The 12,195-nt window shown below is 36.6% G+C and overlaps 1 protein-coding gene across 1 annotated transcript; it reads right to left on the bottom strand.

The window, feature by feature from the left end:
• Positions 1-8,728: 8,728 nt before the first annotated feature.
• LOC107792573 (small ribosomal subunit protein uS19-like) lies at positions 8,729-11,878 on the bottom strand. The gene is made up of 4 exons (XM_016614796.2): positions 11,759-11,878; positions 11,503-11,648; positions 11,149-11,206; positions 8,729-9,317 (listed from the first exon to the last, which is right to left on the bottom strand). Exons 1-4 carry the CDS (start codon positions 11,759-11,761, stop codon positions 9,069-9,071), a joined length of 456 nt encoding a protein of 151 aa, XP_016470282.1. The 5' UTR covers positions 11,762-11,878; the 3' UTR covers positions 8,729-9,068.
• Between the last annotated feature and the right edge of the window lie 317 nt (positions 11,879-12,195).

Here is a 12,195-nt window from a genome sequence, read left to right as displayed (position 1 = left end):
TTCTCCGGACTTGCCTTGGTCGTGGCATGCAATTTTTGTTATAGACATTATGGGTATGTCGAGGCCCCGTTCCGGCTATGTTGCAACACTTATGTTCTTTTAGAGGCTCATAGACAGGTGTCGGCTCATGTATAGTTTGGTATGCCTTGTCGGCTAGTTTTTGTTGTATAGTCTTTCATAGTAGCGTGGTAGCTCATACCTTATATGTAGTTTCTTGATTGTCTGGTCATCCCCTGCTATGTATGTTCATGTCGTCATATTTTATTGCTGGTTGTCCATGATCTAGGTCTACCATTTATATTGATCTCTTTAGCCTTAAAAGATAATAATGAAGGTTAGATGAAATGTACGTTGGTGCTCGGCAAGTGTGGTCGGGTGCTAGTCATGGCCCTTCAGTTTGGGTCGTGACAGAAGGGTACCTTGACAAATATAATTTTGAATCATATCCAACTTGTGAATCTTGTCTCAAAGGAAAAATGACCAAATCTCCATTTACTAAAAGTGGAGAAAGAGCTTCTGAATTATTGGGACTAATTCATACAGATGTGTGTGGGCCCATGAAAATTCAAGCTAGAGGTGGATATTCTTACTTCATCACCTTCACTGATGATATGTCAAGATATGGATTTGTGTATCTTATGAAACACAAGTCTGAATCTTTTGAAATGTTCAAAAGGTTCCGTAGTGAAGTTGAGAAGCAGACTGGTAAAAGTATCAAAGTACTAAGGTCTGATAGAGGTGGAGAATATCTTAGTGAAGATTTTACCAGATATCTCAAAGAGAATGGGATTCTCTCACAGTGGACACCTCCAGGAACACCACAACACAATGGTGTGTCTGAAAGGAGAAATCGAACCTTATTAGATATGGTGAGATCTATGATGGGGTTCACTGATCTTCCAATAAATTTATGGGGATATGCTTTGGAAGCAACAACATACTTACTTAATAAAGTTCCCACTAAGTCAGTCTCTGCAACACCATATGAGATATGGAAAGGATGTAAGCTTAACCATAAATATATTAAAGTTTGGGGTTGTCCAGCTTATGTTAAGAGACTACAGTCTGATAAAATTAACTCAAGATCTGATAAGTGTAGGTTCATTGGGTATCCCAAGGAAACAATGGGATATTATTTCTATCACTCTTCTAACCATAAAGTGTTTGTGGCCAGAGGAGCAATCTTTTTGGAAAGGGAATTTCTTTTAGAAGGAAATTATAATGGAGAAATAGAACTTTATGAAGATCAAGAAACTAATGAATCAACACAAAATAAAGATCATGAGAACCAAGTTGAAGAACCTTTATTGGATGTTTTGAAGTTGCCAAGGAAGTTGCTATCTTCAACGGTTGAAGTTCAAGAACTAAATAAAGTTCAAGAACAGGTTAATGAACCAGTTCCAAACCAAATTGAACAACAACCAAATCCAACACAAGGTGAACAAGTTGTACAAGTACCTCTTAGAAGGTCTACACGAGAATGCCATATACCAACTAGATTAAATTTATTGGTACAAGATGATGTATCAAATGAGGTTGATCATAATGATGATGACCCTAAGACCTATGAAGAGGCTATACAAAGTTCCGATTATGAGAAGTGGCAAAAGGCCATGGAATCCGAAATAGAATCCATGAAGGAAAATAAAGTATGAACTTTAGTTGAACCTTCAAAGGATATAAAACTTATTGGTTGTAAATGGGTTTTTAAGAAAATGATTGGAGCAGACGGAAAGGTGGAGACCTACAAAGCCCGTCTTGTTGCCAAGGGATATCGTCAGAAAGAAGGAGTTGACTATGACGAGACTTTCTCTCCCGTGGCAATGCTCAAATCTATTCGGATTTTGCTTGCTATAGAAGCATACTATGATTATGAAATATGGCAAATGGATGTGAAAACAGATTTCCTTAATGGTGAGATAGAAGAGGATGTGTACATGACACAACCTGAAGGTTTCACATCTTCGTCTAATCATAATAAAATTTGCAAGCTACAAAGATCCATTTATGGACTAAAGCAAGCTTCTCGAAGTTGGAATATTTGCTTTTACAAGACAATTGAAAAGTTCAATTTTGTTAGATGCGAAGAAGAACCTTGTGTGTGCAAAAAGGTTAGTGGGAGCACAATTATATTCTTAGTGTTGTATGTTAATAATATATTGCTCATAGGGAATGACATACCGGCATTGCAAAGTACCAAGATTTGGCTATCTGAACAGTTCTCCATGAAAGACTTGGGAGAAGCAGCTTATATATTAGGAATAAAGATCTATAGAGATAGATCTAGGAAGCTGCTTGGACTTTCCCAGTCTTTGTACATTGATACCATCTTAAAGAGGTATAACATGGATAATTCCAAAAGAGGCTATCTACCGATAGGCACTGAAATTTCTATCAGTAGGGAGGATTGTCCTAAAACACCTGAATAGAGAGAACGCATGAGTAGGATCTCATACGCTAGTGCAGTGGGAGCTATCATGTATACCATAACATGTACACGTCCTGATGTTGCTTATGCACTTGGAGTGACTAGCCGATATCAGGCAAATCCTGGTGAGGAACATTGGAAGGTGGTGAAGACCATTCTTAAGTACTTAAGAAGGACTAAAGACCAATTCCTCATCTATGGGGATTCTGAGTTGAAACTTGAAGGTTATACTGATGCAAGTTTCTCTTCAGATAGAGATGATAGCAAATCTATTTCTAGTTATGTATTCACCTTAAATGGTGGTGCAGTGAGTTGGAAAAGTTCCAAACAAGCTACAGTAGCTGATTCAGTGACTGAAGCAGAATATATAGCAGCTAGTGAAGTTGCTAAGAAAGCTGTATGGATGAAAAAGTTCTTAACTGAACTTGGTGTGGTTCCTTCAATAGAAGGTACAATTTCATTGTTGTGTGACAACACTGGAGCCATTGCTCAAGCAAAAGAACCAAAATCACACCAAAAATCCAAACACGTTCTGCCAAGGGATCACTTGATAAGAGAAATCATTGAACGTGGAGACGTCTAGATTCAAAAGGTTGATGGAAAGGAATGCTCCATACCCACTCACTAAAGCTCATGGTACAAAGGAGTATGACAAGCACAAGTGAAAATTGGGAATGAAGTATAAGAGCAATTGGCTCTAGTGCAAGTTGGAGATTGTTAGGGATATAGTAGATATGCCCTAGATCCAATCTCATATTTGATGATTTGAACATATTTTTGTGAATGTTATTTGATATAAAAATATGTGGCATTTGATATTCTTTTATATATCATAGTTATTATTAATTATTTGATTAATTTGATAAGGTCCTTGATTAAATTTTGAGATTTGTCATCGTGATAGAGATCATGATAATGAGAGCAAAGTCTCTTACAATTTAATCTAAATTTGTTCTTGATCGTAGGATTATTAATTTGGACATTAGTAATCCGGTTAGATCAATATTTATGTGATCGTCTTTATTGGATAAAGATTAGTTGATCTCATTAACTAAATCACATAGATAGATGATGTATATAGAGATATGATCATTGAACCGACTCATTGGATAATTCCTAATTGTTAGAATTACCATGAACTGTCAATAGGATATTCTCTTGAAGAATATGATGTAAGAGTTTCCTTTGACCTGAGATCGCCATAGTAATTGACAAGTTATTTATTGTGATTTGATACCAGACACCTATAGCCCCAGGGCGATAGTTGAAAGGATATTGGGTACGATTAAATATTTGTAGAATTCGTGATTGATCAAGATGGAATCTGTCAACTCTTGGTAATGAGTTTAAGCTCCATGTTGTCATGAATTATAAATGACCAAACTAAGACCTTGGCCAGGGCAATTGAATGAAAGAAAAAATGAGTTTCTTAGGTCATTCAATAGTCGATTATATCTGACATGAACACATAGTTGGTCGCTTATTAGGATTTGACAGTTGAACCATATCCTAGGGTGATCCAGAGCTATAAGGACAGGAGGATTTTACTACATTATTCTTCTACTGGTTCGTGAGAGTAAATTGTATACTTCATTCTATCCGGTCGTTAAGGAGTGTTGCTAGACGCCACCCTTGATTAGTATATTGATGTGATCAATTTACTACCGGTTTAGTATTGAACCTATGAGGTCGCACACTAACGAGTGTTCTGATCTTTGCTAAAGGATTAGTTACTTTATTATTTGTTAATTAAATTAAAGAATTTAATTAGTTAAATAAATTTAAATTATTAGTCCAAATGAAATATTATTATATTCTTTGCTAGCACAGAGGATATAATTAATATTGTGAAGAAATTGAAGTTTTCTATTTGGAGTAGAAAATTAAATTATCTCTTGGTTGAAATATATATGTGATATATATAATTAATATTAATTAATTTACCAATTTGGAATTGGATAGGAAAAGTCCATAAAAGGACGTATGAATTGAATCCAACCAACTCCAACATTAAGTTGGATTGGTTCGGCAGTCACGTTTAGTTAAAACGTGATTTCCGAATTTCCATACAATTCGATTGTGATTTATTTTGGAATAAATTTTTACCCTAAATAAATTATTACCTCAATCAAATAGGAAAAGGGTTTATAGGTGATGCTATATAAAGGGTGATGGAACAAAAATTTGTACAATTTTTTTTTCTTGAGAAGAAAATCCACTTTGTGAAAGTGAGAGTGCAATACAAAGCCAAGAGAGAAAATACAATTGCAAGAAAAGTGTTTCTTGTTTTTCTAACATTGAGTTGAGATTTTTGTGAAAAATTTCAACACAATATTTCGTTCAATTTGTTCGCAGGTTTCATTGATCAAAGAGTTGATAGCAAGGATCAGTCTCGGTGTGGATACGCATAGAGTCTTCGCACTATCGAAGAAATTTTGAAACGAGACTCTCTTCACCAGGTACGTCTTAGATCTGATCTATTGACATGTAAATAAATTTTAAACATAAAAAGATCTGCCTAGGATTGTTATTGTCTTCCGCTGCGTGTTACGAACACCTATACGCAATCCTTCAGTGGTATCAGAGCAGTGGTTTATTGTGTCTAAAATTTATTTACGAAATATTTTTATATTATATTTGAAGAGTTCAAACCATAATACATTTTAACCGTTAACTCTTTGCCTACGTACGAAAATCCCTTGTTACCAATTAAGTGGTTTTTCTTTCATAAATGGATAACTTTAATCTTTCGACAAGTTATAAGCGGCTTGATATTTTTATTTGCCATTAGACTGCGATTTCGATTTTTTCTTTTTTTAAATCTTTCATCCGAGAGCTACTGAAGGGTCTGGCATATGCAGCAATCGTTTGTTAGAAAGATCCATGAAAGCCCATATATTCCACCTATACCTTCCTACTAAGCTAACTAGGGATCGTTTGATTTGAAGATATAAGTTATGCTGTAATGATATTATTTTTTAGGAAATCTTACATAGATGTCCCAAATAAGTTTCAACTTACCAACTTTTGATCATTAATCATAGACTTACCAAAACTAGCCAAGCATATATAACAATTGAAAACCCAAATAAATAAGGTTCTTTCTCTTCAAAAATCACACGCAAAGATCGTCTTCCATATTTTTAATCGTGATCAGCAACACTGATGCAAGACGTAAAGAAAATTTCATGGATGAGATAGCAAACAAGGTGATGATATATATATATATAAAGAAAGCAAAAATTTAACATTTTTTGGCTACAAATCGCTACTTGGCTAATATTGATAATATTTGGCTAATATTAGTAATATTTAATGAATTGGCCAATTTTTGTAATGAGCTACTTATAAATGGACATAGCTGGTAGTTCCCTTATTTCTTATTAACTGTTTAGTATAGTGTCTAATCCAGGGATTGTCAATTTTAATGCTTTATCCTAGAATAACATATCATGAGATTACTATTCCACTCTACTATTTTCTTTATCCCATGATTAGTAACCAAATAAGGGATAAAGCGGTACAACAACAACAACAACGACCTAGTAAAATCCCACTAGGGAATCTGGGGAGGATAGCATGTACGCAGACTTACCCCTACCCCGAGGGAGTAGAAAGGCTGTTTCCAAAAGACTCTCGGCTCAAGAAGACCAAAAGAGAAAAAAGATAATATATCAGTAACATCAACAGAAACCAAAGGAATAATACAGCATCATAAAAATCAGAAAATAGATGAAAAACAATAGCAATAAATAGTAAATAGACCCGGCACTATGAAAAACGAAAGAGTAGTGAGAACACAACATAAACAACTAGCAGTCTAAGACAAAAATCCTTTCAAACTAGCCTCACATAGTTACGAAGTAGAAATAGGCGCAACTACCTCCTACCCTACAACCCTAATACTCGACCTCCCAACTTCCTATCAAGGGCCATATCCTCGGAAATCTGAAGACACGTCATGTCGTGCCTGATTACTCTCTCTAATACTTCTTAGGCCGCCCTCTACCTCTTCTCGTGGCTTCCAAAGCCAGTCGCTCACACATCCTCATCAGTGCAACTGGGTTTCTCCTCTGTACGTGCCCGAACCATCTGAGTCTCGCCTCCGCATGTTGACATCAATGGGAGCCCACCTTCTCCCGAATATGATCATGACAACTCTTATCCATCATACCAAACGACCCCTTAGTGATGTTTTTTAACTTCTCTTTAGTGTGTTATATTTTGTCTATTCAAAATGTTTCCGAAGACAGAGAAGAGCAGTAGAGAGTGGCAAAAGCAATGCAAAAGTACTTTATTTACAATAGAGAGAAACTTCCTCCTACTACTTGCAAGAAACTAGAGTAGATGATAGAAATAGGCGAAATGGCTTCCTGGCCACTTAAACTTGTCGGGTTTTTTAAAGCCACTACATAAACTTTCTATTTTCTCATTTGAACACTCGAACTTGTTTTTTCCATAACTAATAAACACATCTGACAAGAGAGCGTGTATTACACATACACATACGTGTCCATCCAGTCAGCAAATGACCATTGGATGTCTTACACGTCAAGGGCGCGAAAACCCTAACCCTGGTCCCCTCTTTAATGCAAGCCTTTTGAATGAGCCTGATTTGATAAATCTGTGTGTTAGGAAAGATCTAAAGATTTGTTCACCTTGTGGGGTGAGTTGTTCTGAAGGATTCGTCCCTTCTAGTTCTTGTACTGAAAATGCAGATAGGGTATGTACTCCTTGCTCTCTTTGCCAGAATAGCTTTTGTTCGGATGTTTACGAACTCATGCCTCACGAAACGCTTCACGACCACCTCCATGGCGGTCTTTCTCGTTTGAGCTGGAACCTTAGGCTGAAGATTGCGATGCAGGCTGCAAAGGGGCTCGAGTACCTTCACAAGGAAGTTTCTCCTCCTATTGTGCACCGTGATGTGAAGAGTTCGAACATTCTCTTAGACGCTGATTGGGGAGCTCGTATTACAGATTTTGGATTGCTTACACCTAATGAGAAGAATCTTAACGGAGATGTGACAACTGATGTCTATAACTTTGGGATCGTGCTGCTAGAGATTCTTAGTGGAAGAAAAGCTTATGACCGGTATTGCATACCTCCAAGTATTATTATTTGTTAATCTTGTTCTGATCGAGCTTCGTTTGGTCCAAATGATACAAAACTTAGCTTCAACTCTACAATGATAAAATATACAACTTTCCACCATTTTCACGGTCTGAAAAAATAAAAATAAAAATAGAAAATGGAGCTTCAGATTTTTAAAAATGGAGGAAGGGGGTATTTTAGAAGGAATAAATAAGAACACAATTAAACACAACCCATTTTGTACTGTTGGGCATTCGGAAGGGGGGTTTTCATGCTCCTGTGCGTCGTGTTCCTCACGCGGGCTGTTGATTAGGACTAACTGACGGCACATGGGCATGGTCAATGGTCAAATGTGTTTATTAGTTATGGAAAAAATAAGTTCGAGTGTTCAAATGGGAAAGTTATAAGTTTATGTATCGGCTTTTAAAACCCCGTCAAGTTTAAGTGGCCAGGAAACCAATTCGCCATAGAAATATCACTATACTTTATACCTTTCCAGGTACTGCTCGACAGACAGTGTAGCATCGAATAAGATGACAACAGACCTATTTACTTCTTCCCGTCCTCTTTGTTTTCGTTGGTCACATTATCTTCAAGAGAAACTCTCTGGCTGTATTTAAGATTCCGTTTTTAGTAGCTCTTCAAAAATTTAATTCAGATAGCAGCTCAAGCATTTAACAGAGGAAAATTTGCCGTAACTTTGCTGTTTATCCACCTTTTATGTTGAGAGACGGAGTGTGTGTGTTTTGGGGGTTTGCGTGGGGGGAGAGTCCATCAAGGATAGCAGAGTAATAATTCCAGGATCAACTTTCAATAGAAATGAATTCCACTCGCAATGTGAAAGATGATCATTTTTACTGGTACGAGTCGAGCCCATTTAGACACCTTCCCAACATCGCACATGCCATTGACACCAAAATATGTTACAATTTCAATTTGCTTGTGGAAAATTGTTTTATAAGCTCAGCATATTCCAAAAAGAAACTACTAATTCAGAGCACATCCTTTTCGGCATATATTTTGAAATTTCAGAACCACCAAGGCACCGTTTAATTCCATAACCTATATTACGCTGTTATCATCCTTCCAGCTAAGCACAGAGTAACTCTCACATGAAAAGATTTAGGCCAACTCCAACATGTCCCAGGATGCACAAGCTCAACCACAATTACACAAGATATTCACGAACAGATAAAGAAAGTGCAAAGGTTCTCACAAAACTATAATTCATTTAACTGTTAAGAAATCAAGAAAAGGCTCGAGTGTGCTAGGAAATCAGGAGAGAACTTGAACATATGGCTTGATGAGTGATAGTGTGCTAGGAAATCAGGAGAGAACTTGAACATATGGCTTGTGAGCATCACTCATCAAGCCCTCTCCTAAATTGAGCATTTGAAAAGAAAAGTCTAAGACACGAACGTCATAACAAATAACTAAAAATAGATATTTATCGGCTGACCACTGCAATTTCAAACTCAACTCTTTCATAATCTGTGGCCTTCATCAAAATTCTAGTAAAAGAAGGCACTAAATAACCTGACATCCCATATTACTTCAGAGGAATGAACCTGGATGAGTGAGTAGCACCAATACCGGGTCTCCCGTGCTTGACAGGCTTGTATGAGATTGAGAACTCAGCCAGATAGTGACCAATCATCTCAGGCTTGACCTCAATCTGATTGAACGTCTTTCCATTGTAGATTCCAATGACACTTCCAATCATCTCAGGAACAATAATCATGTTCCTCAGATGAGTCTTGACAGGCTCTGGCTTCTCCCCTGGTGGCGCCTCACGTTTCTGCATTAAAATGCTCAAATGAAAAGGTGAACTAGCATACCAAACAAAGATAAGCAATACCAAATTATACATACATATGGAACTCATACAACACTGAAGACTGAAAAGACATAAAGAAAGGAATAAAATAAACAAGGAAACTTTTACAATAACTACAACACAAGGAGAAAGAAAATAGGGTGTGTTCACTCACTTAAACAGCAACTTCGAGAAACGATGTAGATATCAATTCCTCTAGAAACGAACAAAAGCGTGGTAGACAAACGGGTAGAATCACACATAAAATTGCCCTGGGGCCTGGACTACCAACAGAGATTTGGTTCAGGACAAGCAAAAACCTGAGGTGATTCTTATTCTACCCTCTGATGCTACCAGTATGTAATTCATTGGAAACAAAATTATGCCTCAGCCAGTAAAACTCAAAGAGAAGAGTGAGCCCAAAGAAGCAACTTATTAAAGGTTCTGTCGCTCAAATTTAAATACCAATGGTTAACAATAATGAAAATGCAACCAAAAAGCAGATAACAAAATCAATTTTTTTCCTCAATCATGTCATAATCAGTCAAGAAGAGCTTTTCTCACGAAAAAATGGGATAACTTGTTTTCTCAATCCAACCTTAGTCTATACAAGCTAACCACCATGTACGTCAAAGACTTATCAGGATTCAGACTACAAGAACCAAGTAAAACTCTTTGCTATGAAAGTCTAGACAAGCTAACCACCATGTACGTCAAAGACAGATCATGATTCAAACCAAAAGAACCAAGTAAAACTCTTTTCTATGCTTAAAGCAACATTTGTTCATATGCTTCAAACCTTCTTTGAGTCCCGTTTTGGGGGTTTACACTAATGACGTTTGACTACAACAACAACAACAACTACCCAGTAGAATCCCACTACTCCCACTACTGAGGTCTGGGGAAGGTAGAATGACGTTTGACTATTGCAGCCAAATACCATATACGAACTTTTCAAAGTTCTTTTGTCCATATATTATCGGCTATTTATTAATTTTAGTACCTACAATATCATAAACATTTTGTGATTATCCTTGAATTTATGTGCAAAAGGTGCCAAATCATTCACTCACTAATAACATCAGCCAGAAGAATGTAATTTTCTTACTGTTAGAGATAAGAAAAGAGAACGGTAATTTTACAGCCCAACAAGAATTATAAACACTCCATTACTTGCACCTTATTGTTTCAACAAAAGTGTTGAAGAATCTGGTAAAGATACTAAATGTGCTGTGGACTAGAAACTGGCTAGAGTAGGAAAATGGGTTGTTAGCATAACAGGATGATTATATGTTACTCCGTGTGAAATCAAAGTTATGTACACTGCAGGACCCAACTTAATTTAGTTTATAGAGATGAGTTTTGGGTGATAAAATTTCCCATAGAGAAATCCAAGTCAACAACAAAAATTAAGTTCAGAAAACTAGAGAAACAGGAAAAAAAATCAAAACACTAGAGACAAAAGGAGAAAACAATATGCAGGAAGCCAGGAACCATCCAATAACAAGTAGACAATAAGTAATCTTCTCATCCTGGGATGTGCATCTATCATATCATATAAGTGCTTTGAAGTGCAAAAGCAACTATCCAAGAGACCACCTTGGCTATCATATATCATCAAAAGTAAGGTGCACGTATGTACCATTGATAAACTATCTTATGCTTCATCAGCTATCACTGAAAAGGCTATACAGCAACTACTCAAGCAGTAACACCCAAAGTCATATATTAGTTGGTAAAATGGACACTGAGAGAAAATTTAAGGGCACACCGCACAAGCAACTGAAAAAGGACTAATAATTAACATGCATACCGCCTTGCGTAGCTTCTTGATCAACGCCATTGGCTTCCTCTTCAAACCTCTCTGGAACCTACAACAAATGGGCCCACTTCTTATTAAGGGCCACTAACAAACCTAATGAAGCTATCAATAGAATTGTACTTCGTCATCCTAATTTGCTTGGCATTTGTTCGACTAAAAACGGAGTTTAAAAAAAATCGGCACATGAACTAAATATTTATAGTATTACGTATAAGACCCTTGTATCATCCAGTGAGGCATAAAATTAAGTGAATGTTCAAATTAATAAGTTTGTCTCGATGCTTAACCAAAAAAAGGGAACAATGAGCAACAAATTGGGTTGAAGAATATACAGTATATAAATACCTTCTGCGAGGACGAGCATTAAAGAGCTTAACGAGCTCGTTAGTGGACATGTCAAGCAAAGCATCGAGATCAACCCCTCTGTAACTGAACTTCTTGAACGTCCTCTTCTTTGGCTGTCCTGCCGTCACATCGGCTTCAACATCCGCCTATAAAACAAACTGTAAGAACACCGAGAACATGCAAAAAGCATCTGCGTGTACGCACAAACAGCTAAAATGTGAACGCTTTGCAATGACGATGGTACGAAGAAAGATACCATGGTTGTGGAGATGGAATTGGCAACCTAGCAACGAAACAGATCGAGTACAGTAGGGGCTAGGGTTTTCTGGGGAGATTGGAATACATATCACAAGAGGCTGAGATGTTGGCGCCAAATGGGCCTTTTGATGCATCTGCTGGGTAAGTGAGTATAAGCGTTCTTAGGCCGGCCCAATGTTACGGTCCAGTATTATTGAAGTGTCTAAGGGGATCTTTTACATAAATAGCCGGTCGAATTCATTGTTTACTTTTTCTAGCCGATATACCTACACTATATACTGATTATACATAATTATATAAATATCACACATGAATATATATAATATATATATATATATATATATATATATATATATATATATATATATATATATAAAAGGTCTCTCATAAAGGACACAAAAATTTTCAACAATCAAAAGTCAAAAATCGACCAAA

Source organism: Nicotiana tabacum, chromosome 8 (genome assembly GCF_000715075.1).
Source record: "Nicotiana tabacum cultivar K326 chromosome 8, ASM71507v2, whole genome shotgun sequence".
Taxonomy (NCBI): domain Eukaryota; kingdom Viridiplantae; phylum Streptophyta; class Magnoliopsida; order Solanales; family Solanaceae; genus Nicotiana; species Nicotiana tabacum.
The sequence above is the reverse complement of the archived record's forward strand: the minus strand, read 5'-3'. Positions and strand labels throughout refer to the sequence as shown.

Bases quoted from the DNA above. Each gene is read 5' to 3' on its own strand.
- LOC107792573 (XM_016614796.2), bottom strand. The intron at 11,207-11,502 runs GTATTTATATAC...CATTTGTTGTAG, and splicing joins AATGCTCGTCCTCGCAGAAG to GTTCCAGAGAGGTTTGAAGA. The intron at 9,318-11,148 runs GTATGCATGTTA...ATTTTAATGCAG, and splicing joins TCAAGAAGCTACGCAAGGCG to AAACGTGAGGCGCCACCAGG.